A 27,468-nucleotide genomic window follows, 5' to 3' on the forward strand; every position below is an offset into this window, starting at 1 on the left:
AAATATGACCCCTTTGCTTAGAGACTTGGCAGTTTTTTTCCCCTTGATTTTTTGTTGTTGTTATTAGTTTTTGCTTTGTGCCTAGACCTAGCAAGTGATGCATACATACACTGTCAGTGTCCAAGACAAGTTAATTCAGCAGCTCGTTTCGTGCCATTAGGGGGTTATTAAAGTTTCGAAGCTTTAATAAGCTGTGATTCCTAATCTGTATGCCTGTAGGCTTAGCTCCTCCAAGTCTTGCTGATAAACCTGCCCTGACAGTGCTACTGGAGATTAGTCTTTCTCCTTGTTTCATAAAGCGAATTGTTCTCCTCCTTATGGCCTGATTATGGACTGGAAAATTACTGGTCCAATGTTGTCGTCGTTTATATGGGCATGAAGACAAACCACACAGGACAACAGCCACGTGAGAAGTTTGATTGCGGCCTCATTAAGAAATTACACGCTCCTACTCACTACTTTTCTCTCTTTTTCTATTCTCATTATATCCTCCTCCCTCCCTTTCTCCATCCCTTTCCTTCCTTTCTAGTCTGCCATCCCTCCTTAATATCTCTTTCTTCCTTTCTTGTCCATTCTCACTTTCCTGAGTGGTTGCCACAGAGACAGCCTGACCCCGTGATCCAAATGTAAGTAGAATAGTTGTGGCTCTCCCTCAGTCTCTCGTGGGGTTCGTGCTTCCTGGTGCACACAGGTTTTGTTTGAGCCCTCTGAGCGTCTCTGGCAGGTATGGGCTTTGATTCTAAACACGGTTTCGCCCCTCCTGCTGTCTTGTTGGGGCTTCTCCTTTGCCCTTGGATGTGGGGTATCTTTTCTTGGTGGGATTCAACATTCTCTTGTCGATGTTTGTTCAGCAGTGAGTTGCGAGTGAGTTCTCACAGGAGAAGATGAGTGCATGCCCTTCTACTCCACCATCTTAGCAGTACTGGTCATAGCAAAAAAAGCAAACACCCTCTTCCAACAACACAAGAGACAATTCTACATATGGACATCACCAGATGGTCAGTACCGAAACCAGATTGATTATATTCTTTGCAGCCAAAGATAGAGAAGCTCTATACAGTCAGCAAAAACAAGACCAGGAGCTGACTGTGGCTCATGTTATGAACTCATTATTGCAAAATTCAGACTTAAGTTGAAGAAAGTAGGGAAAACCACTAGACCATTCAGGTATGACTGAATCAAATCCCTTAGGATTATACAGTGGAAGTGACAAATAGATTCAAGGGATTAGATCTGGTAGACAGAGGGCTTGAAGGACTATGGACAGAGGTTTGTGACATTGTACAGGAGGCAGTGATCAAAACCATCCCCAAGAAAAGGAAATGCAAAAAGACAAAATGGTTGTCTGAGGAGGCTTACAAATAGCTGAGAAAAGAAGAGAAGTGAAAGGCAAAGGAGAAAAGGAAAGATATACCCATCTGCATGCAGATTTCCAAAGAATAGCAAGGAGGGATAAGAAAGCCTTCCTAAGTAATCAATGCAAAGAAATAGAGGAAAATAATAGAATGGGAAAGACTAGAGATTTCTTCAATAAAATTAGATACCAAGGGAACATTTCATGCAAAGATGGGCATGATAAAGGACAGAAACAGTATGGACCTAACAGAAGCAAAAGGCATTAAGAAGAGGTGGCAAGAATACACAGAACTATACAAAAAAGATCTTAATGACCCAGATACACGATGGTGTGATCACTTACCTGGAGCCAGACATCCTGGCATGCGAAGTCAAGTGGACCTTAGGAAGCATCACTATGAACAAAGCTAGCTATTTCAAATCCTAAAAGATGATGCTGTGAAAGTGCTGCACTCAATATGCCAGCAAACTTGGAAAACTCAGCAGTGGCCACAGGAGTTTTCATTCCAATCCCAAAGAAAGGCAGTGCCAAAGAATGTTCATATTCCTGCACACTTGTACTCATCTAACACACTAACAAAGTCATGCTCAAAATTCTGCAAGCTAGCCTTCAACAGTATGTGAACTGAGAACTTCCAGATGTTCAAGCTGGATTTAGAAAAGGCAGAGGAACCAGAGATCAAATTGCCAGCATCCATTGGATCATAGAAAAAGCAAGAGAATTCCAGAAAGACATCTACTTCTGCTTCATTGACTATGCCAAAGCCTTTGACTGTATGGATCACAACAAACTGTGGAGAATTCTTAAAGAGATGGGAATACCAGACCACCTTATCTGCCTCCTGAGAAATCTGTATGCAGGTCCAGAAGCAAGAGTTAGAACCAGACATGGAACAGTGGACTGGTTCCAAATTGGAAAAGGAGTATTTAACTTATATGCAGAGTACATCATGCAAAATACCAGGCTGGATGAAGCACAAGCTGAAATCCAGATTGCTGGGAGAAATATCAGTAATCTCAGATATGCAGATGACACCACCCTTTTGGCAAAAATGCAAAGAGGAACTAAAGAGCTTCTTGATGAAAGTGAAAGAGGAGAGTGAAAAAGCTGGCTTAAAATTCAGCATTCAAAAACAAAGATCATGGCATCCGGTCCCATCACTTCATGGCAAATAGATGGGGAAACAATGGAAACAGTGACAGACTTTATTTTCTTGGGCTCCAAAATCACTGCAGATGGTGACTGCAGCCATGAAATTTAAAAGACGCTTGGTCCTTGGAAGAAAAGCTATGACAAACCTAGACAGCATATTAAAAAGCAGAGATGTTACTTTGCTGACAAAGTTCTGTCTAGTCAAACCTATGGTTTTTCCAATAATCATGTATTGATGTGAGAGTTGGACTACAAAGAAAGCTGAGCGCCTGATTGCTGCTTTTGAACTGTGGTGTTGGAGAAGGTTCCTGAGAGTCCCTTGGACTGCAAGGAGACCCAACCAGTCAATCCTAAAGAAAATCAGTCCTGAGTATTCATTGGAAAGACTGCTGCTGAAGCTAAAACTCCAATACTTTGGCCACCTGATGCAAAGAACTGACTCATTTAAAAAGACCCTGATGCTGGGAAAGATTGAAGGCAGGAGGAGAAGGGGACAACAGAGGATGAGATAGTTGGATGGCATCACCGACTCAATGGACATGAGTTTGAGCAAGCTCCAGAAGTTGGTGATAGACAGGGAAACCTGGCATGCTGCGGTCCATGGGGTTGCATAGAGTCAGACACGACTGAGCAACTGAACTGAACTCCACCGGTCTATCTGGAGGAACAGGGAAACAGAGGGTTCAGTTCAGTTCGGTTCAATTCAGTTGCTCAGTAGTGTCCGACTCTAATAAGAGAACTAAATTCTTATTTTTTTAGAGGATAGAAAATAACTTGTTGAGAAAAGAGAGAAATACACTGGGAGGTGTGATTAGCAAGAAAGCAAAGAGGAAGAGAGAGGGAGCATCTTGGAGGATGATTTAAAAAGTAACCCGTGCATTCGAGATTTCAAGCAGAATCTTAATCCATGGACTGTTTTCCTTGGGACTTGGGGCCACTACTCCCATTTAAGGCAGAGCGAGTAGTGGTGTCAGTCGCTCAGTTGTGTCCGACTCTTAGTGACCCCATAAACTGTAGCCCACCAGGCTTCTCTGTCCATGGGATTCTGCAGGCAAGAATACTGGAGTAGGTTGCCATTCCCTTCTCCAGGGGATCTTCCCAACCCAGGGATTGAACCCAGATCTCCTGCATTGCAGGCAGATTCTTTACCATTTGAGCTACAGGGAATCCCCAAAGGACTGTTCTAGAGCCTCTTAAAACATCAAACATAGAGTTGGTTCTCTCTCTGTATCCCCTGCTCATTGCTCTGGGCAGATCACTTCTGTCTTCTCTGATTCCATTTCTCAGTCTGTAAAATGAAGGGTCAGCAGATTCAGAACCATAAGACTTTGAGCCAAAGCCATGAGACTATGAAAGGTATTCTTTAAATTGAGTTTTTATGTTGTCGATAAATGAAGGTGTTAGTATGCTAGAGACAGAAGTATTAACAATGAAAAATTACCCAACGCCCAGACTGGCTCCTGTTGGAGAGGTGGAAATGGTCGTGATGGAATTCAGATAACCTCAGGGCCCTGGGATTTCTGAAGTTCAGAACACTTAGAGAATCTTCCAATCTTTCCTTCTTAAATGTGAATAGACGTCTATTGCCATTATTGCTTTGTCCCCACTTCTCCCAAATTTAGATCACCAGTATTTATAAAGTTTACCAGTCACAAATAGATTCTTGCATTTCCCATCCCTTTTTATAGGGACCTCTTTCAGTTCGGTATGCTTTTAGTGGCACTGACTTTGGTTTTCTTTACAGCAGCAGCTGCTAATTACTGACAGCTTTTGAGCAAGCAGCTTGTCATTTTTGGCAGGGATAGGGACCATCCATAGCAATTCAAGACTATATTTTCATTTGCTAAATTTACTTTGCTACATGAAAATACATCTAGAGTTAAAACATAGTCTGTAGTCAGAGGTGGCTGTATTTTCTGAAACATTTCCCTGAGTTGGCATTTGGTCCTGTAGTTGAAGGACTCTCAGGTATAAAGCAAAGGTTCAGTGTCTATCAGACCAATACCATTAGTCCTGAGTCAACCTTCTAATGTTAATGAACATTCTCGATGTAGAAGCTCAACATCTTGTTTTGTCACAATAGTAAATCTCTCTGGATTGCATTTGGTAGTAAGCACGGTAGATACGTTGAGCTTTCCATTTATATTCAGCTTCTTTCTTGAGACATAATTAATAGAAAGAAAGTTTAGTTTGCATAAAGAAGAAGCTTTCTTTGGAATTTCAGCTCATATCATCATGATCACATTTCATGTAATTTTCCTCTTTGAAATCACCTCGAGGAGGTGTTAGCTCTGTTTTACACACTTGTCACGATGTTGATAGAATGGTACAGCTTGCAATGGTATTTACCTTGGTTAGCACCAGTGATGAGTCAAAACCTCCATCACAGTTTCTATAAAGTGTGATTCAGTCCCATTATTCCTGTAATAAGGATTCAAGTTAATGACCTCCGCAGTGTTAAAAATAACATCTCAAAGGAAATAACTGACCTACCATTCTTTCCCCCTAATTTAGGTTCTTTTTGTAACATGGAGGTCTGCCAAAATTATATTTAATTTAAAACACAGTTATTGACTGTCTACCGTGTTCCTAGTACTATGTTGAGGAAATCAAAATGAATGAACGATTCCTGCCCTGGATAACTTACAGTCTAGTAGGTGAATAACAGATAACTCAGAAATGCTTTGGTTTTTATGCCCAGAGTAGGGTAAACTCTAATTCTAGAGAGGTAAAGTGTTCCATCTTTTTTTAAAAATCAGATGCTCAAAATGATAAAAGGCATAAGATACAAGCATTGTGTTGGAGTTTTTGTTGTTGTTGTTGTTTGAGCTAAATATTTTAAAGATTGTATGAAGCTCTCCTTTCATAAGACCCTGGAATTGCCAGGTGCCCCTGTCCCAGATTACCCGGTGTCACAGGAATTCAGATGTGGTCTTCCACATCAGAGCACCTCTCCATGCCTTGGCTTGGTAAACCCCAAATGATCTCCTAAAGGTCAGCTAGTATCTACTGGGCACTGTGCACAGTGACGCAGTTATTTCTGCATTTGTTGTTAGGTATATAATTATTATAGGAATTTACCATTCACATCATGTCTCTAACTTCAGATGCACATCAGCGTCGGGTAGCTTGATGTTTAGTTATCCTGCAAGTAGTTACCAGGATAACTGACTTCAGTATCTTTTACTATCCTATCTTACCCGCTAGAATATTTCACAAGTTGTTTTCACGTCTATAATAGTGATATTGTCCCTTTAATGAGAAATGTTTTCTGCCAGTAGAAAGCCTGAGTTTAGAAGGATCTCTGGTAAATATTGGTAAGAGATAATAATGTAGCTAATGAAAGCCCAGTAAGGAATTTGGGAACAAATAGAATAAAGGTAACCACTCTGCTTCTCATAGGAAATGTCACAGTGTTGATTCTTTGTTTTATTTATCTATTTATTAGGCTGTGCTGGGTCTTTGCTGCTGTGCGAGCATTTCTCTAGTTGTGGCGAGCGGGGACTACTCTCTAGTTGCAGTACTCAGGCTTCTCATTGCGGTGGCTTCTCTTGTCGCAGAGCTCAAGAGACACATAGGTTCAAGGACACATAGGTTTCAACAGTTCTGGCTCCCAGGCTCTAGAGTCCGGGCTCAATAGTTATGACGCATGGGCTTAGTTGTTCTGTGGTATGTGGGATCTTCCCGGACCAGGGCTCAAACCCATGTCTCCTGCATTGGCAGGCATGTTCTTTACCATTGAGCCACTAGGGAAGCCCCACAAAGTTAATTCTGACCACTGGTGGTCAGGATCTAGGTTTAGGCCTCTTTGAAAAATCACCCACCCCCAGCACGATTCTCGTTAATTCTCCCACTCCTTTTTGTAATCTAAAGCTTTTGGCTGATTTCTGATTTGATTGAGAAGAGTGAAGGTGAACCACCAGATTCCTAATACGGCTTCCTTTGTTTGAAAGCTTGGCATCCTGATGTTCTCAGGCCTTTAGGGAAGGGAGTCCTATTTAAAACATTTTGGGAAAAAAAAAATTGGGAGATTGTCAAATAATTTTTGTTATCCGTGAGTTGCACTTTGTTAATTCGATTTGCAGCTTTTATCATAAAACAGTGTTAAACCACAGGTATCATAGTCAAGAAAAGCTCACTTGATCAGGTGAAGTTTTTAATAAATAAAGCCCAGGGGTTGAGGGAGAAGGCAATAGCACCCCACTCCAGTACTCTTGCCTGGAGAATCCCATGGATGGAGGAGCCTGGTGGGCTGCAGTCCATGGGGTCGCGAAGAGTCGGACACGACTGAGTGACTTCCCTTTCACTTTTCACTTTCATGCATTGGAGAAGGAAATGGCAACCCACTCCAGTGTTCTTGCCTAGAGATTCCCAGGGACTGGGAAGCCTGGTGGGCTGCCGTCTATGGGGTCGCACAGAGTCGGACACGACTGAAGTGACTTAGCAGCAACAGCAGCAGCAGGGGTTGAGAGTGTGAGCACTGGAAATGGGCAGCTTAGTGCTGATCCCATCTCCTCCACTTGTGGCAGGACTATGGGCAAATTTTTCACCTCTTAAGCCTGCTTCCTCTTAAATAGAATGGGGATAATGGACTTCCCTGGTGGCTCAGACAGTAAAGAATCCGCCTGCAATGCAGGAGACCATGGTTCTATTCCTGGGTCGGGAAGATCGTCTGGAGAAGGGATAGGCTACCCACTCTAGTATTCTTGGGCTTCCCTTGTGGCTCAACTGGTAAAGAATCTGCCTGCAAAGCAGGAGACCTGGGTTGGGAAGATCCCCTGGAGAAGGGAGTGGCTAAGCACTCCAGTAATCTGGCCTGGAGTATTCAGCGGACTGTATAGTCCGTGGCATTGCAAATAGTCAGACACAACTGAGCGACTTTCTGTAAGCCTGCTTCCTCTTAAATAGAATGGGGATAATAATCCTACTGCCTCATAGGATTGTCATAAGGATTAAATGAGGGTGCATATAACATGCACACCACAATACATGATGTAGTAAGAGCTCCTTGAATGCTTCTGTTCTACTGTTACTCTTATTCTTGTTACTACGGCTTCTGCTGCTACTGCTGCTAAGTTGCTTCAGTCGTGTCTGACTCTGTGCGACCCCAGAGATGGCAGCCCACAAGGCTCCCCCGTCCCTGGGATTCTCCAAGCAAGAACACTGGAGTGGGTTGCCATTTCCTTCTCCAAGTACTCCCTATTTTTTCCTTTCCAGTGCTAATTCCTTTGTTATTTAAGATTTGGTGATTAAATGTAAAAGTCTTGAAAACTTAATAGTTTGTGCTGTTTCCAACATGAAATAGTTTCTGGTGTGGGTAGCAATAGTTAATTCAGCATATATAACAACCGAATAAGTTTCTCCTTGAACTCCAAACTGTCATTTCAAAGGAGGTATTCTCAGAGTGGGGTTACGTACCCTCCATCATCAAAGCCTAGAATCTTTATGAAAGCTTGTCTCACAAGAAGCCTGTGTCTGTGCTGCTGCCACCACCTGAGACTACTTGAGTTGGACGCCACACGGAGCTGTGACATGCTGGTAGGGGTCCTTCCCAAGGAGCCTGTGACACACTGGCAGGAGCCCTTCCCAAGGAGCCTGTGACATGCTGGTAGGGGTCCTTCCCAAGGAGCCTGTGACATGCTGGCAGGAGCCCTTCCCAAGGAGCCTGTGACATGTTGGCAGGAGCCCTTCCCAAGGAGCCTGTGACATGCTGGTAGGGGTCCTTCCCAAGGAGCCTGTGACATGCTGGCAGGAGCCCTTCCCAAGCAGCCTGTGACACACTGGCAGGAACCCTTCCCAAGGGCCCGTCACAGTTTCTTGTAAGCTGGATATAGATAGCTAAGCCAGGAATTGATCTGGTTCAGAAAACTTAAAAGTCTTCCTTTTTCCTTCCCTCTTCTTCACTTTTAAACTAAAAAGATTTAATTTTTTTGCCTCTGGGAAGGTTAAATGCCTAGATGCTCTCTTGAAGTCTATGTGAGAATGCGATATTGTTTCTTTGGGGGTAAGGGGTCTTTAATATTGTTCCACAACTATTAAGGGTTGCTACCTAACAAAGATTTAAGATCATATTTTCTATCTTCTTCCCCCTTTTGTTACTAGTTGTACAGTCTTTTCACCATGTTTTGTCTAAGGAAATGTATCTCCCTTGTATATGTGCATTTGCTGATTGTCAGCACTGAACCTGGCCAGTGCCTTAGCATGTTGGATAGCTGGTTGGACTTTAGTTAGAGAAGAGGAAAGCTAAAGATTTATTTTTAAATCAGTCAACTAGGGGCCTTCTATGTGGCCACATTTATTATAGACAAAATGCCACTTTATTTTTAGGTGGAGACTTCTGGAGCATTAGTATTGATATAAAGCCTAGGATGGTTCCAAACCTCGTATTGAAGTCCACATTAAATCTGGTAGTTCTTGAGTCCCACTGCTGTTTAGAGTGTGGCTCCATGTGATCTTATTGTCTTTAACTTAGTCAAGTGAGACACCGCATTACATAGGTTCTAGGTCTCGCATTTGCTTTGTTTTTCTCTGGAGCTTTACTGGAAACCGAATGCTGTTGCGTACTAGCTACAGAAGCAGGAGGGGAAGTTGGCAAGAATTAACTGCTTTCTGTTTGGTCTGTCTGAGGCAGCTGACCTTTTGGAAGGAAATCGCTGCTCTTTGCTTCTTCCTGTAACAGTGCAGCCTGTGAAAGAACATATACACAGAAGGGTTCTGCCGCTATCCTGGCTGCTGGCTTGTCGTGTAAGCTGTTAGTTAAGAGGTGGGCATCTCTCGGTGCAGCTGTGTGTGTTGTAGGAGCAAGTACTCAGGTTCAGGGAGCTGAGCTGTGTGTAGACATGCCAGTAGATAGTATCTGTTTCCAGAAAAAGTAGTTTGTTTTAGCAAAGATAATTGTATTTTATTGCCAAGTCCCAGTGTTTATGCTATGGACACTTGCTTTGTGTTCAGTTTTAATTCATCTTAATGTTGAATGTCTTGGTATTAGTATTATTTCTTATACTGGATCACCTGTTTTTTCCTGAGAGGCCATTTTTATTTTTCAAAACATGAGCTCTTAGTTTAATGTCATTTCCATATACAAACTGCTACATTTAAAATGGATAACCAGCAAGGACCTACTGTATAGCACATGGAACTCTGCTCAATGTTTTGTGACAGCCTGGATGGGAGGGGAGTTTGGGAGAAAATGGGATACATGTGTATGTATGGCTGAGTCCTTTTACTGTCCACCTGAAAGTATCACAACACTGTTAATTGACTGTCAGTTCAGTTCAGATCAGTCGCTCAGTCGTGTCCGACTCTTTGCAACCCCATGAATCGCAGCACGCCAGACGTCCCTGTCCATCACCAACTCCTGGAGTTCACTCAGACTCATGTCCATCGAGTCAGTGATGCCATCCAGCCATCTCATCTTCTGTCGTCCCCTTCTCCTCTTGCCCCCAATCCCTCCAGCATCAGAGTCTTTTCCAGTGAGTCAACTCTTCGCATGAGGTGGCCAACGTACTGGAGTTTCAGTTTTAGCATCATTCCTTCCAAAGAAATCCCAGGGCTGATCTCCTTCAGAATGGACTGGTTGGATCTCCTTGTAATCCAAGGGTTAGGCTCCAATGTAAAATGAAAAGTTGAAAAAAAAATTCAAAAATAATAATAAATGTAATTTCATCTCAGAATTAGAATTAACTTCTTACCATATCTGCTGCCCACTGTTGGATCCACTGTTTCTGCAGGAGTTGTTTTACTTAGACACACTGAGTATTATACCCCACACATTTGCATTTTCTTCAGGAAGCTTCAGTTGGGCTTCCAAATTGGCATATCATCCAGTGAGCAGGCCAAGGGCTTTCCAGGTGGCATTAGTGGTAAAGAACCTGTTTGCCAGTGCAGGTAAAAGTAAGAGACTTGGGTTCAATCACTGGGTTGGGAAGACCCCTGGAGGAGGGCACAGCAACCCACTCCAGTATTCTTGCCTGGAGGATTCCAAGGATAGAGGAGCCCAGTGGGCTGTGGACCACAGGACTGCACAGAGTCGGACACAACCAAAGCAGCTTAGTATAAGCAGGCAAAGGAACTAGCTGATGAAACATCTCTTTCTTAAAAGATTTTAGTCTTCCATCATTTTAACCCAAACATATTTAGGTTCATTTTTAAAATTTTGTTTTCTGAAAGGATTTATCGTCAAGTACAGAAATGAAGTTGATTATAATTATTGGTGAGTGCAGAGAACATAGCTACCTGAAAAGGGGGCAGGATACCATATTCTTCTGCATTTAATTTGAGTTCAGTTTATAGGCATGCTTTCCCAATGTATTATTGGTCTCTTTCCAAGATTTACTGTTAATAGTAAAGACTGTTGAGTGAGCATCAGTGTCGGTGTACAAAAAAGGTGCAGAGAGTAACCTCATGAGACTGACGGCTGGTCTGTCCTTAGCAAGGTGGCCCTGCAGTGCTTCTTTCCTGTTCTTGGAAGCTGGCCTCATCTGTTCAACCTTCCAGAGATAGGGAAGAATCCAAAAGGGAGTGCAAACCTTGTTTTGGCTTTAGGTATAGGTTCTGGCACAAACTAAGTTGATATCAACAAAAGAGGACGATTTCCCCCAGCTCTGTTGGCCTTTGACTAGGAGTAAAGTTAGGAACTGGTGACTAAGGCTTTCTGGAAGCTGATCAGGTAACTGTTTGCTTCCGGAGGCCTTGAATTGTTACCCTGAAACTGTCAAGGGCCTTCACCTAAGGCAGTTGTGTCCAGGTATGTTGCCAGGGGTAAGGGAAATAGAGTTTTTAAAAAGGAATTCTTGCACTGCTGACAGTGGTTTTCTATGTATTTCATTCCATTTACTGTTGGCACAAGTTTGCAGTGACCATTGCTTAGTCATGTCAAAGATGAATAAGAGCTAAACATGAATCTGAGTATGTATTATTTCTTACCTTGAAATAGGACTTTCTCAAATACCCTCTTTTTTCTTTGCTTTTTTTTTTCTCACAAGTCACAAGAAAACTTTTTACATTCTAGCTCTACTCCTTCTGAGATCAATAATCTTCAACCTGGTCTAAGTTCTAGTTTACTTTTTTTTATTTTGGTATTCTAAACAATTTGGTATGAAGATTTTCAAACACTCACAAAATTTAGTGTATAATGAATTTCCATAGATTCATCAGTTCAGTTCAGTTGCTCAGTTCTATCCGACTCTTTGTGACCCCATGGACTGCAGCACGCCAGGCCTCCCTGTCCATCACCAACTCCCGGAGTTTACGCAAACTCATGTCCATTGAGTCGGTGATACCATCTAACCATCTCATTCTCTGTTGTCCCTTTCTGCTCCTGCCTTCAATCTTTCCCAGCATCAGGGTCTTTTGCAATGAGTCAGTTTTTCACATCAGATGGCCAAAGTATTGGAGTTTCAGCTTCAGCATAGTCCTTCCAATGAATATTCAGGATTGGTTTCCTTTAGGGTTGACTGATTGGATCTCCATGCAGTCCAAGGGACTTTCAAGAGTCTTCTCTAACACCACAGTTCAAAAGCATCAATTCTTTGGTGCTCAGCTTTCTTTATAGTCCCTCACATCCATACATGACTACTGGGAAAACCATAGCTTTGACCTGATGGACCTTCATTGGCAAAGTAATGTCTCTGGTTTTTAATATGCTGTCTAGGTTGATCATAACTTTTCTTCCAAGGAACAAGTGTCTTTTAATTTCATGGCTGCAGTCACCATCTGCAGTGATTTTGGAGCCCAAAGAAATAAAGTCTGTCACTGTTTCCACTGTTTCCCCATCTATTTGCCATGAAGTGATGGGACTGGATGCCATGATCTTAGTTTTCTGAATGTTGAGTTTTAAGCCAACTTTTTCACTCTCCTCTTTCACTTTCATCAAGAGGCTCTTTAGTTCTTAGCTTTCTGCCGTAAGTGTGGTGTCATCTGCATATCTGAGGTTATTCATATTTCTCCTGGCAATCTTGATTCCAGTTTGTGCTTCATCCAGTCCAGCATTTTTCATGATGTACTCTGCATATAAGTTAAATAAGTTCAAAACCTACCAAAATTTTGTTAATCCTTTTTTATATACTCCCCACATAAACACACTTTTGTTTCTTCTAGGGTTTATTAAAAGAATAGTATGAGCAGTTGAGTGCAAGGTATTTTAAAGGATTTAAATAAAATAGATGTTAAAATTACAAATTAATCTTATCTACTAATAGTCTTGAACTATTGCTTGAAAACACATTGTTGCTATATATTGAAAGTAATAGAATTGTATTTCCTTTTTTTTTAAATGTATAAATATCTCATGCCCTCCTTAAATCTCAAGACTACTTTACTTGTAAGAAACTGCCATAACCTGGAACTGTCATGATGGGAAGTATTTCTACCTATGTCTTTTGCACATCCCTTTATATTTAATTCCTCTGGGATAGGGAGCAGTGCCAATTGCCCATAATTATTAAACTTATATTTCAGGTTTTACATTTTGAACAAAATTTAATAAATAAAAAAAGTTACAAAAAATTGTACCAAAACTTCTTCACCTAAATGTAACAGCTGTTTATAGTTCTCTGTGACCTTCCTCTGGTATGTGTCCTCTGGCAAACATGTGTACACTTTTCATTTAGTATCCTTTACTTCTAGAAAATGTGTCTACAGCCTTATATTTTAACATAGCCTTTATATTTCACTTAAATTGTTGCACAGTATTCCATCAGATTAATATAGTTTAATAACCAGTCTCTTATTTGGGACATTTAGATTACTTCTTAATTTCTCACTGTTGTGTATCCTACTGTCTAACTATTGCCCTTAGGAGTTGACCTCATGCTGAGTGTTCTTCAAAGCAAATTTTGCTAAGTGGAAAATTTTTTATTTTATTTTTTCTCTTATTTGGCTGCACCATGTCTTAGTTGTGGCATGCGGGATTTTTAGTTGTGGTATGCAGAAGCTTTTTAGTTGTGGCATTCAAACTCTTAGTTGCAGTATGTGGGATCTGATTCCCTGACCAGGGGTTGAACCTGGGCCCGCTCCATTGAGAGTGCGGAGTCTTAGCCACTGGGCCACCAAGGTAGTCCCCAAGTGGTAATTTTCAGTGGTAAGAGGGAGTCTGTGAACTTTAATGCAGAAAATATTAGGAACGTGTAGATTTATTAATAAGCTGACTTTTAAAACTTCAGAACAGAAGGGAACGGATTATAATTCAATGGTACAGAAACTCAGTATATTGAAGTAGCTGAGGAATTTGTATGTCCTGAACTAAAGGATTTGACCTTTTCAAAAGACGGTCTAAGGTGAGTTGGTCTCAGTTAACAATATAAAATGGGTACAGATATAAACCCTCATTCGAGGGACTTCCCTGGTGGTACAGTATTTAAAACCTCTCTGCTCCCAGTGCATGGGGCCTGGGTTTGATCCCTGGTCAGGGAGCTAGATTCCACATGCCACAACGAAGACCCAGTGCAGCCAAATAAATAAATTTTTTTTTTAATAAATAAATTTAAAAGCCTACATTTGAAATTCTGAGGCTGACATAGGGCTACATAGCAGCCTCAGATCATTTCTGACTTTTCTGTAATGCAGACGGTCATTGTTTGGGGGCTATAGTAAATGTTTTTAGTTACCTGAAAAATATTATTGATGTAGCTTCTTCCCAAGTGGGCTGTCCAAGTTGCTTAATAGATTGCAACACAGAAATAATGATAACACGCACCCATTCAAGCTGTGGGCCAGTGTGGCACAAGGGAGCCCTTCTCCCCCCACCTCCTCCTCTCTCCCCAAAGTAATATGTTGTGATTTCACTGTGACGTAAAGATTTAAGACTGATTGTCTTCCCAGAATTTTATCATCTCTGTATTGCCTGGCAAATTTTTCCTTGTTTGTTTCTTTGTGAGCCAAATACTTTTATTCGTTCTGTTCTCTTCCCATCTGTTTAATAATCTGATTTTATTAGAGAATTGCCTTTCCGATGGCTTATAAAGTAGTGTTTAGAAAAAAATTTTTTTAAAGAGCAGATGGCTCCAGTGTTGACCTGCTTCTAGATGGGATAGTTTTACACTAACCTTCTTACTTGATGTTAGGCCAATTTTAGTATGAGCAAAGTCTTAATCCTTCATTGCCACAATTTCATAGTTTTCTGTCCCTCCAAGTTCCTACTACTAGGTAATCACTGCCACTGAATATATGTTTTGACAGTAAAGCAGGAAAAAACAACAGAGAACTTGCTGTTTATATTCCATCCAAAGTCCCTCAGTCATTAAGTGGTGCTGATATGATTAACAGTTTTGAATCCTAACTCCTTGCCAGATCACATTCTTTTTCAGATCAGAAGCAGTGTTTATACATCTTCTGTTTCATCTGCCAAGTAGCCCAAGCCTTTGCGCAGATCAGAGCCCTGCAATATTAGGTTTCTGATTCTAATTTCTTACTCATTTTCTTCCTTTAAGTTATGAAATATAACAAACATGCAGAAAAATCCAAAACACAATATGACAGACTGCGACCACAAGTCCTGGGACAGTCAGCATGGTGCAGAGGTAGAGTACAGGCTGGGGCCAGGCTGCCCAGCCCCCGCCCAGACGGTACTCCTCAGCAGAGTGGGACATGGGGCAAGTATTTCACCCGCAAAAGAAACCCATACCCATTAAAGCCACTGCCCATCCCCCTAGCCCTTGGCAACCACCTGTCTGCTTTGTTTCTATGGGTTTGCTTATTTCTGACATTTTCTTTAAATGGAATGCACAATATGTGGCCCTTTATATCTGGCTTCTTTTACTTAGCATCATGTTTTCAAGGTTTATCCATATTATAGCATGTTTCAGTACTTCATGCCTTTTTACTGTTGAATAATATTCCATTTTATCTGCTTTATTTCACCATTCATATCCTTATTGTCCACTCATGTACTGATGGACATTTGGATTGTTTCTGCCTTTTGGCTATTATGTATAATGCTGCTATGAACATTTGTGTGCAAGTTTTTGTAGACATATGTTTTCATTTCTCTTAGGCATATACCTAGGAGTAAAACTGCTGGGTCATATAGTAACTCCACATTTAACCTTTTGAAGAACCTCCAGATGGTTTTCCAAAGTTATTACACCATTTTACAATATTGTTTAATTTGCTAAACCTCAATTTCTTCATCTATAAAGTAGGAACAATAATAGGGCTACCTCCTAGGGTTTTTGTGAGGGTTGTATGAGTAGACTCATAAAAGCCCTCATTGCTGTAAAACAATGCAGCAAGTGTTCAGTAAATGACATTAAATGATAAATCTGGATGGTGGATAACAACACTAATAAAATGTTATTTTAATTCAGTTTTCATTCTTATTTCTCACGTTTATTTATCAGCGGAATCAAGATATTTGTTGCTGATAATTCACACTTTTAATTAGTAGGAGTCCTTCTTTGGAAGGAATAGGAGAAAGCTTTGCTCCGGCTGCCAAGCAAACACATCTGAATGGATATTCCTTTTTGGAGTCTAGTGTACTTATGACAGCCTTGCTGTCACTGCACTGCCCTTCACAATTCTTAATTCCTTTGTTCAGAGGTGAGGGAACAGTCCTCCCAGTGCCTTTCCACCAGCCTCCATCAGTTCTCATCCATGAAAGTCCTGGTGCCAGTGAAATTGATTAAGAGATGGGCTTTTAACAGGGGGGTAAAATATATGGGCAGGATATTGGTTAAGGAGAAAGACAGCAAGAGCTCTTTGTGGGAGGATTGACTTTCAGAAGGTACTTATTTGAAGTGAGTTAAAATTGGAGGTGGGGAGAAGGACACCGTTTTGTCAGTTTAAGGTTGCAAAGTCAGAATAAGATTGAGCATTTGCTATGAGCCAGGCACTGTTTTAAGCATTTGCCCATGTTAACTCATTTTTACAACAACCCCCGAGAGACATTATTTTACAAGTAAGGAAACTGAGGCCCAGAGAGGTTTAAGAGGTTATTAAATCTTTTGTAGAACTTTGTTTAGGTGAGCTTGCCATTATCTCTAGAACTTGAACTCCATTGTAGAGAGTTTGGCCCTGGAATGGAATGGAGCAGTGGTTGTGATGGGGTGGAGAAGACTTACAGAATACTTGAATTATACACGTGAATCCGGCAGACCAAATCCCTGTACACGTTTTTAAAAATATGTATTTATTTGACTAGGCCGAGTCTTGGTTGCAGCCCACAAGATCCTCAGTCTCCACTGTGGCATGCAGGAGCCTCAGTTGTGGCGTGTGGAATCTAGTTCCTTGACCAGGGGTGGAACCTGGGCCCCCTGCATTGGGAGCACGGGCTCCCAGCCGCTGGACCACCAGGGAATTCCCCCCTGTGCTCATTTGAAACTCCCACTCTCATCCCAAGCTAGAATTCATTCTTGCAAGTGGCAGGTATGCTTGGGGAACTTTCTGTGGTCCTGCCATCTGCTTCTCTTCCCCTACAGTTGGCTATAGCATGACTTTAGCCACAATATTTTAGAAGTCTTCAGAGAGAGTGATTTTTTTTTTTCCTCAAAGCTTTGTTTTACTTCTCAAAGGGAAAGCATCTCATAAAAAGATATTTCTTACCGGGACAAAATTATCCTTAAATCCCACCCACTCATATCGTTTAATTTATGTAAACAGACAGTCTTTGCTTCAGTTTTCATTAAGTCTATAACATTATGAGCTATTAGACTTTGAAACCCTTTTTTTCAAGTGCCTGTGGGTCTGCTGTCTTTGGGACTCCTAGGATATATCCAGATATATGGGGTCCACGTAGATACTTTATGCTTTCAGAAAGCACAGGATTCTACATCCAAGGTGGTTTGGGGTTGTTTGGAATGCTTATGAGCAATAAGAATGCAACTCGCAGAGTTCAAATAGTTCTCATCTTTGGCTAAAAATAAGATTGTATATCCATTTCCCAGTCTTCAGAGCTGATGATTTACCAGAGATACAAACCACTTCCCTTGTCAGAACATCACGCATTGAAGGAGCTGCCCGTAAATAAGCAGAAGAGAGCATGTATCGAGGACAGACATGCAGTTTCTGTGTGTGGGGTGGCGTCACTATGTGTGATACACACACACTATACTGAGCGTGTGGGGTGGCGTCACTGTGTGTGGTACACACACACACTATACTGAGCGTGTGGGGTAGCGTTCTGTGGCTGCATGAGCACTAGTCAGAAAGGACAGGGAGTCAGCTGACGCCGGGTGTAGGCTTAGCCTAATAATGTGTGTAGGACATGTATGAAGTTTTGATGTGCATGAAGAAAAGCACCACTTAGAGTCTAGGTTTTATTAATACAGTTGGTAGGGAGAAGTCATTTTTTTTTCTAAACTGCATATTTTAAATTGTTACATGATAATCTCAGTAGGTCATCTCATATTCCATGTGTAAATAACTTAGTTTAAAAATAAAATAAAGATGATTTGTACTGCTTAGTGTTTTTATTTTACATTTTTGGCCAGTGGTAGGCAAAATGTACTTTCCAGCTCTATCAAAGCATTTTTTTTGTAGTGAAATTAACGTATATTGTATTTATCAAAATAAAGAGGTTACCACCTTATGTTTATCAGCTGTTATCCTTCAGATGGCATTTTAGAAAGGAACTGTTGTGGCATGTTCATATTTAGAACCGTAAAAAATATTCTGAAAACTTCTAAGAGCTCAGCATTGTACTCTTGTATAAAAACCAAGAACTAGTACAAAGCTTAACAAAGTGGTGTGACATTTATATAATATTCCTGCCTATGTGGCATATCAGCATAGTATTTCTTTCTTAAAACAGTAATAGACTCCTGGAATTATGCTCAGGCAGCAGAACTTGTGACATATTTACTAAATATTTGGTATGTATTTATTTACTGAACAAATGCTTACTACTTTTTACTTACATGGCATGCCACCATAGTGGGTACTCACTCACTTACTGTTCTTATTCAGTGGGGAAAACAGACAAAAATTAATAAAATCTAAAAGAGAAAATTACAAACGGTGCCATATGTGGTTAAGGGACAGATAACCCACTCCAGTGTTCTTGCCTGGAGAATCCCAGGGACGGGGGAGCCTGGTGGGCTGCCGTCTATGGGGTCGCACAGAGTCAGACATGACTGAAGTGACTTAGCAGCAGCAGACCATTATTAATATAGACTCACGCAAAGTATATCATTTTCTTGACTTGGTATTTCATACTGATATCTCGTTCCATAATGACTTTGGAAAGAGCTGATAGATTTAACCAAATTCTGTATATACATTTATTTATGTAACAACAAAAAATTTTCTCAATGCTTATTTGCCAGGCACAATTCTAGGCCCAAGAGAAAGAGCATAAGACAAAACAAAGTCACTGTGTTCATGGTGCTTTCTCCCTAGTGGGAAGTCATTAAACAAATATGTAATAAATGTCAGTTCAGTTCAGTTCAATCACTCAGTCATGTCTGACTCTGCGACCCCATGAATCGCAGCATGCCAGGCCTCCCTGTCCATCACCAACTCCCAGAGTTCACTCAAACTCATGTCCGAGTCTGTGATGCCATCCAGCCATCTCATCCTCTGTCGTCCCCTTTTCCTCCTGCCCCCAATCCCTCCCAGCATCAGAGTCTTTTCCAATGAGTCAACTCTTCGCATGAGGTGGCCAAAGTACTGGAGTTTTCAGCTTCAGCATCATTCCTTCCAAAGAACACCCAGGACTGATCTCCTTTAGAATGGACTGGTTGGATCTCCTTGCAGTCCAAGGGACTCTCAAAGAGTCTTCTCCAACATCACAGTTCAAAAGCATCAGGAAGTGATAAATGATACCAAGAAAAAGAAAGTGAACTGAGAGGATAGAGAGTTAGCAGACTGCTATTTTATTTGGGTAGACTGAGGAGTATTTTTGAAGATAAACATTTTCCCACAGTTTTCCTTATTTTGTCTCTAGGGTCAATTCAGTTAATGAACGCAGGATGCAAGATCATTTTTGTATCTGTTGGCATTATCCACATATTCATTAAGAGAGCTATGATGAGGTCCTGCTTCTTTCCAGTTCCTTACCACTAAGAGAGATTAAAAGTACTGAATTATTTTCTTTATTCCTGTATCATTCTTGCCTAAGCACCTTCAACCATGACATCCATCCCTTTACCTTTTGTCCAAAAAATATGCCTTGGTATCTGTTCTAATTTTCCAAAATCTTGGGGTATGATGAATCATTTGAATAGAAATTATATTGTACAATGAAATGTCTTCCAGATGTTTGATTTTGCTACGGGATTCCTTCTGGAGAGAACTGTTTTATCCAAGTCTTTCTCTTTGTAATGAGAATTTGAAAAATTTCATCAAATTTCATGGCTGGAATTTGATGTCTTGGGTGATCTCACAGTGATCCCAGCCTTAATGCTCAGAAGCCCTAATTAAAGTTGTACACTGCGCAAATGTTCTATAGCATAGCACAAATCTAAAATAGGTAACTGGCAGCCACCCCACACCTCATTGTTGGCTAACTAACTTGTCCCATAAATAGCTCTGTGTTATGCGATCGGACAACTACAACTAACAGAGAAGGGATTTTTGTTTCATGACACACTTGTGTGGTCTCTGCTATTCAACAAAACCAAAGTTCTAATTCACCAGACCCTGACTGTAGCACAAGGTAATAGGAGAATTGTACAAATCAGTCGTCAGGTAGTTCTGGAAGGGATTCAAGATATCCCTGCCTTGTTTCAAACTCCCCACTGTGGATCATAGTGTTAGAGCAAGATTCAGTTTTAGTCCCCTTTGTGTCCATGAAAGTACAACTTTTTTTTTGGCCACTCGGCATGTGGGATTTTAGTTCCCGGCTCAGTGATCCAACTCAGGCGCTTCCTGCAGTGGAAGTGCAGTCTTAGCCACTGGAGTGCCAGGGAGGCCCCTGCGCACGGGAAAGTAACGCTGCTGCCACACGCTGGTTTCATCCCGAAGAGCTTCTGCCAAATGAATTAAAAATTCTTAGATGAGTCTGAAAAGGTATCGTGGTAGTTTTATAAAACTATTTTTCTGAAATCAAGTGAGTGTTTTAAAAATCTACCCACTGTTGGAATATAATGGGTTTTGTTTCTAACTCTTAGCTGGAATATATTGTTTTCAATGTCCGAAAGATTTTTAAGTGCTTTAATTTTAACAGAACATTGCTTCATAAATTCCTTAGCGGTAACTCAGAAGGTGAACCTTGGGGTTATTTTCCAAAGCCGTCTGTTCCTTTGATGTACAAATAATTACTGTTTAGGTAAATAGTGATAATACGTAGGGTTCAATCCATGCATTAGATATTACCACTTTTCTTTGACTGGGTCTTTTTCAAAATGGCAATGTGTTTATTGCACCTTTTAAAAGTAAAAATACAAAATTTAAATAAGTGATTGTTTAACAAAATCCCTGTGCTACTTATTTATCATTACTGTTGAAATGCTGCTTACTGTTACTTCAAGTTTGCAACACATGTAAAAGAAAGAATATGTCTGTGATATCAAAACTCTAGGCGGTTCTTTCCTTAATGCTGAATTTGTATTTTTCCTTAGGACTTCTGTACATTTTGTAGTCAGAGCTTCATAGACCCAGTTGTACACCTTTCCATGGCCACACTGAATGTCTACATTTTGAAAGCATTTTGAAGCTAAAATTTGGTTTAAGAATACCAATCTTCAGTCTATCAAAAAGGGCTTAAATGCATTTATCGCCAGCCTTTATAATTGAGTATTTACTCTAGTGGATTTAAAAGGGGGAAAAAAACCCAACGCAAACCACTGTTTGTTTAACAGATTGTAAACCATGGCTGTGTGGATACAAGCCCAGCAGCTCCAAGGAGATGCCCTTCATCAGATGCAAGCACTGTATGGTCAGCATTTCCCCATTGAGGTGCGCCATTACTTATCCCAGTGGATTGAAAGCCAAGCTTGGTAAGTGAACAGAGGTTTTTCTGTCATATTTTGTGAGGCACAAGCATATTGAAGTTTTATCAGAAAGATAACATAACGAAGACTCTAAAAGTTGTACATTTGTAAAGAAAATCATGTGACCCATGAAAAGGTATTCTATCTTAAATTTTAAGAAGATGGAATAACTACTGGGATTTTTTTTTAAATAGGGTTTGTTTCCTTTAATAATAAATTCTGGATAAAAGCATTATAATATTGCTGTTCATAAAAAACAATTAGCACATAGGTACCATCTATGGTACTGTGTACTATGGTACTACTGGGTACTATGGTACTAACACATAAGTACCATCTTTCTAGATTCCATATATCCACGTTAACATATGGTATCTGTCTTTCTCTTTCTGGCTTACTTCACTGTGTATAATAGGCTCTGGGTTCATCCACCTTATTAGAACTGACTCAAATGTGTTCCTTTTTATAGCCGAGTAATAGTCTATTGTGTACCTGTAACCACAGCTTCTCTAGAGACACAAAGGATAGACTTTTGGACACAGGGGAAGGAGAGGGTGGGATGATTTCAGAGAATAGCATTGAAACATATACATTACCATATGTAAAACAGATAGCCAGTGGGAATGTGTTGTATGACTCAGGGAACCCAAAGCTGGTGACATCCTAGAGGGGGAGAGATGGGGAGGGAGGTAGGAGGGAGGTTTAAGAGGGAGGGGACATGTGTATACTTATGGCTGATTCATATTTATGTAGGACAGAAACCATCACAATATTGTAAAGTAATTATCCTCAAATTAAAAATAAAATTTTTTAAAAAGTCAACAAAACTGAGTACCTAGCAGTGTTGTAGTTAGTGGAGTTCGTATGAAAACATTGAAGCCCTTGTCCACAGAGTTTAGTATTTAACAGGTCAGATAAGGTATGCATATGCATAAGATTTAATAAAGTATATTATTAACAAGTTTAACAATGATGACTTTGGTGTTTTCAAATTTATATGTAATTTTTATATAGAGAGAGAGAGACTAAAAGACGATACACTAAAATGTTAACAATAATTACTCTTAGTGGCAGATTTAACAACCATGTTTATTTTTCGGATTTCTCAAATTACTGTTTATATATCCGGGGGAAAATTGTTTTTAAATTATTTCAAAATTAGTACATTGCAGTAGACTGTCGACAAAGCCTTATAATCAACAACATTATTGCACGCCAGGCCGCAGGCTGTCTGCTGCTCTGAGCAGGGCCTGGGCACATGCCAGTTACCAGTCTCGAGCTGATCTGTCATGTTCATCAGATACTTCAGGCCTCCATCATCCTGGTCAGGAGAACAGGAGAAACCAGCCTTTAGCTGCTATTTGAGGCGAGCTGTATACCCATCAGTAATGTTGCCTCAGAGTCATTGCGATCTTGTGTTAGTAGCAGACTTCTGTTCCAAAGCTGGAGCACACCAAAGGAAGGCAATTTTCTAGGCAATTAAAAAAATCTCAGCCTCATGCAATTAAGTGAGGAAAAAAAGGTACTAAATGTGAGCATGTCAACTGCACCTCATCTGGTGCTTTTCCATTTCATTTTCATTTTCTGTTAAAGATTTGGAGAGTTCAGGAAAACATTAGTAGGAAGTTTCTGTTGATCTAAAATTTCATTTAGTAGATTTCCCATGTAGTCTTCTTACCAAACGAACGTTAAAAGACTTATGTTGATGTCAAGGAAAACCAGAATTTTATTCGGTTATGGGTTTAAGAATATAAAGATTTTAAGTAAAACATCTTCAGTTCTTCATGTTTAAGCTAAGAAAGTTTGTGTGTGTGTGTGTGTGTGTGTGTCTGTATATATATGTATATCTATACATATACGGAAGAGAATTAAGTTTTAAAGTACAAGAACTGGTAGTACTTGATTTCCGTGAGTTTTGCTTAGAGATTGGCTCTTCTCAAGAGTAGATTCACTACTCAGTGATCTGTGGTGACCTCAATGGTAAAGAAATCCAAAAAAGAGGGGATATATGTATACATACAGCTGATTCACTTTGCTGTACGATAGAAACAAACACACCATTCTAAAGCAACTATACTCCAAAATATTCTTTTGAAGAGTGGATTCCTCAGACGAGGAGCATTATTGCCATTCAGAACAGAGGTGCAGGGCTGCTTCCATTCCTTCAAGGCTTTTATTTAGACATATTTGGTACATAGCACACATATTTAAAATTTGGCTTTCTCTACTGCTTTCTCAAGAGGGCAGATTTGAGCATATTGTTTGATGAAGTAATGCTACCAGTGCTTTGGTGTCGCTGTCTGTGTCCCTGTTAGAAATTAGTTTCTGCCTAACTTCAGGGCTGTGTAGAGATGACAGAGCTGCCTAGCTATCACCAGATCTCTTGTTTGGCTGCAGACCCACCAGCAGTAATGAATGTTATTTCAATCTGACAGCTGTTAGGTTTCTTCAGCAAGCAGAGTTAAGTAATTTAGTACTGCCCAATAGCAATTGTTGCTTAAGTTGTTTAAAAAAAGAAAGAGAATCAGAGATGGGGAGAGGGGGAAGAGTGGGGGAAGGAAGAGAGAGGAGGAGGAAGGGAGGGAGGGAGACCACCCAAGCCCTGCTACCAGTTAAGTGGCTCTGAATTACTACGAAGCCTGTAAAGTGATTTTTCTGGTTCATTGCAGGAGTCAGCACTGCCTACATGTCCGAAATCTGCAGCTAGTGATACAAATGGCTGCCTTGTGTGAATACTTGCAGGCTTCATCTGTCTTAATATCATATTTCCAGGGCTTCTTAGAAGTAACTCCGTTAACTCACCTGTCTTTACTTAAGAAATACCCCATGTGAAATTAGCAACACATACAAGTTGAGGCTGGCAAAAACACACAGAACATTCTTGACCCTGTGCCCCCTTCCACCCTTAAAGGGATAACTATAAATAGGAAATTATCAGAGTCCTTATTTCCTTCAGAGCACACAAAGCACTTTCCTTTTCCCTTCGTTCCTAGAAGCGAATAGCATAAGCACCAGAGTGAGTCAGTAGGAGAACGGGCAGTCCACTGCAAAGAAAAAAGAGAAAATATATTATACCTTCCACTAAGGTAACTAGTGGATTGGAAATAGACTTATGTAGATATCTAGTCAGTTTGAATTGGACTGTTGCCTAAAATTTGCAGTGAGCATTATAAAGAAATCACTTGAGCCCCAGAAAAGGTGTGGTGCATTGAGGCTGCATTTATACAGGCTGTGTGCATGTATGTATACATATGTATGTAATTTCTTTCCCCTAGGGACTCAATAGATCTTGATAATCCACAGGAGAACATTAAGGCCACCCAGCTCCTGGAGGGCCTGGTGCAGGAGTTGCAGAAGAAGGCAGAGCACCAAGTGGGGGAAGACGGGTTCCTACTGAAGATCAAGCTGGGGCACTACGCCACACAGCTCCAGGTGGGCGTGAGTTCGGGGCCACGCTCCATGTGAGCCCCAGGCCACACTCTTCCCTGCAGGGGCTCTTCCTTCATCCAGAAGTTTCTCTCTCTCCTTTCACCCAAGGTTGCCAAGCCACATGTGACACGTGTAAAGTTCTTATTGTTTGGTTTTGTGATTGTAGCTGCCATTTTTAAACCTTTTATTTGAAAACCATTTCAAATTTATAGACAGTTACAAGATTGATACTGAGAACATATGCTCAGACTCACCATTATTAACATTTGCTATACGACATTCTCCCTCTGCGCACATGCGTGTACAGACACACACGCAGGCGCACACACACTTGCACAAATACGCGCACATGTACAGATGTGCGCACAGACGTGCACAGTTTTTCATCACTCGAAAGTTGTGTGCGTCATGCCCCTTTGTCCCTCAAGTGCTCCAGTGTCCACTTTCTAAGCATATGAACCTTCTGTTACGTAGTTACAGTACAGTTACCAGCTGACTTACTAACATCTTTTGGGACATTTTTCTCCCCCTCCAGTCCAGGATCGCGTTCAAGATCGCTTATTGCCTATAGTTGTCATGTCTCTTTAAGGAACCATTTGTCAGTCTCCCTTTGTCTTTCATTGCATTGACATTTTAAAAGTAATTCAGCTCCTCTGTTTTTTAAAGGTAAAATGTGCCTTATTTGGGGTTTGTATGACTTTTCCTCACGATTAGATCCAGGGTACACACCCCTGATCAGAATTGGAAATAAGTGATGTTGTGTCCTCCTCAGACTATCACATCCAGAGGTGTACTGCGTCCACCTTGTCCTCCTCGGTGGCAGTAATTTTGGTCGCTCAATCAAGGTGGTGTCCGGTTTCTCCTCTGATACGGCCTTTTAAAAATGTATTCTGTTCCCAAGCATGGTTCCCTTACTTTAAGCAATTTAAGATGTAAGAAGTAAAATAATTTTACCTTCCTCTTGTAATTGAGTTTCCCACAACATGCTTTTCTTGTCCCCATTCACACTGGAAGAGCAGCAGTTCTCATGGTTGTGTTACGAAACGTCTCATCCATCCTGAGCTCTGGCCCTCTGCTCTGAGGTGAGGTTCTGCACCATAGCATGAAGCAGAACAAAGTGATGTTTGCTCTTGGATTCTTTCAGAACACATATGACCGCTGCCCCATGGAGCTGGTGCGCTGCATCCGCCATATTTTGTACAATGAACAGAGGCTGGTCCGAGAAGCCAACAATGTGAGTGCCCTGTGGGCTTGGGAAGTCCTTTCTGGCTCAGCTCTTTCTGGGCCCAGCTTTGTCAGGATCTCTCAGGGTGCGTCTGTTGGTGTCTCTATAAACAGAGCCTTGTCCTAAGAGCACAAAGGAAATAGAAAACTGATCTCTGATCTTGACTGGCTTGTAACCTTGATGAGATCGCAACCACAAAACAATGTGAACAAGTGCAAAATAATTTAACCCCAATTGAATAGTGTTGGAGGAGAGGCACGCTTATATTCAAGGATCCCTGGTGGTTCTGTTGGTAAAGAATCTTCCCACAGTGCGAGAAACCTAGGTTGGATCCCTGGGTCAGGAAGATCCCCTGGGGAAGGGAATGGCTACCTACTCCAGAGTTCTTGTCTGGAGAATTCCATGGACCAAGGAGCCTGGCGGGCTACAGTCCATGTGGTCACAAAGAGCTGGACACAGCTGAGCGACTCACACACACACATGCTTATATTCAGATGAGATTGCTTAAGAACAGCCCCTTCTAGGCCCGCCTCAACCTGGTGTTGAAGGAATAGATCCACCCAGGCCAGGTCGATGACTCAGTCCACACAGCGCTTGTTGATGCCTTGCCCGTGACTTCACTTGGGGTCTCCAGAACGCCGCCCCTGAGCAGTTCACACTCTTGGCGCAGTCACGAGGTCTTGAGGGAAGACACAGATGACATGTGTTCACACAGCCGTGTCCCCCGCTGTGCCCCCAGCACCTGGCACAGTTGGCGTCCAGTGAATGACTCTGAAATGAGGGGTCATCATTATTAGTAGGAAAACTCCTGAGACACATTGAGTTCTGGTCTCCAAAGAGAACTCAGATGTCTCCTGCATATAGGTCAGAGCCTTTCTGCAACACTTTATGAAGATGCTATAGTCCACCAGGTCTCCGGTTGCTCTTCTTCTTCTCACTCTGCCCAACTCTCACAAATAACATTTTCAGTTCTCTGACTCAAAATTTAGCTTTTGGCGTCTCGGCCCAGTTGTAGTGCGAGCATCGCCCTTTGGGACTAAGGCCTGAGGCTTCCTCCCATCCTCTCTGCCCGGCTCACTGCCACCCGCACTGTCTCTCTGCTCTGTCTCCAGGGTACTTCTCCGGCTGGAAGTCTCGCCGATGCCATGTCCCAGAAACACCTTCAAATCAACCAGACATTTGAGGAGCTGCGACTGGTCACACAAGACACAGAGAATGAGCTGAAGAAGCTGCAGCAGACTCAAGAGTACTTTATCATCCAGTATCAGGAGAGCCTGAGGATCCAGGGTGAGCCTGGTGTGGGAGGGTGGTGCGTGTCCGGAGGACCAGAGTGAGGACTGGCAAGAAGCTGGTTGGTTTAGAACAGGACCAGTTCTCCATTTAGAGGTGTTTTCCTCTCTCTGGGGTAGCAGAGAATCCTTTGCGTTGAAGGCAGCGCT

The 27,468-nt window shown here is 41.4% G+C and overlaps 1 protein-coding gene across 13 annotated transcripts in view; it reads left to right on the plus strand.

The window, feature by feature from the left end:
- Positions 1-27,468, plus strand: part of LOC147351586 (signal transducer and activator of transcription 5B) — a 76,471-nt gene that overhangs the window by 28,570 nt on the left and 20,433 nt on the right. For 6 of the 13 annotated variants that reach the window (XR_015147594.1, XM_086357646.1, XM_086357645.1 and 3 more), the window contains exons 2-5: positions 21,244-21,381; positions 24,651-24,807; positions 25,949-26,038; positions 27,142-27,316. Coding sequence is in view for 12 of the 13 variants with exons in the window: in XM_086357646.1 (XP_086213772.1) it covers positions 21,254-21,381; positions 24,651-24,807; positions 25,949-26,038; positions 27,142-27,316 (550 nt within the window). In the remaining variant the exon portion in view is untranslated. Of the gene's footprint in view, positions 1-9,172; positions 9,273-20,306; positions 20,453-21,243; positions 21,382-24,650; positions 24,808-25,948; positions 26,039-27,141; positions 27,317-27,468 lie in introns of those variants that run through there. The other 7 variants (XM_086357655.1, XM_086357652.1, XM_086357657.1 and 4 more) reach the window with 4 other exon arrangements.

The sequence above is a fragment of the Bos grunniens genome, chromosome 19 (genome assembly GCF_055505025.1).
Source record: "Bos grunniens cultivar Pamir isolate PY7600 chromosome 19, Bosgru_T2T1.0, whole genome shotgun sequence".
Classification (NCBI taxonomy): Eukaryota; Metazoa; Chordata; class Mammalia; order Artiodactyla; family Bovidae; genus Bos; species Bos grunniens.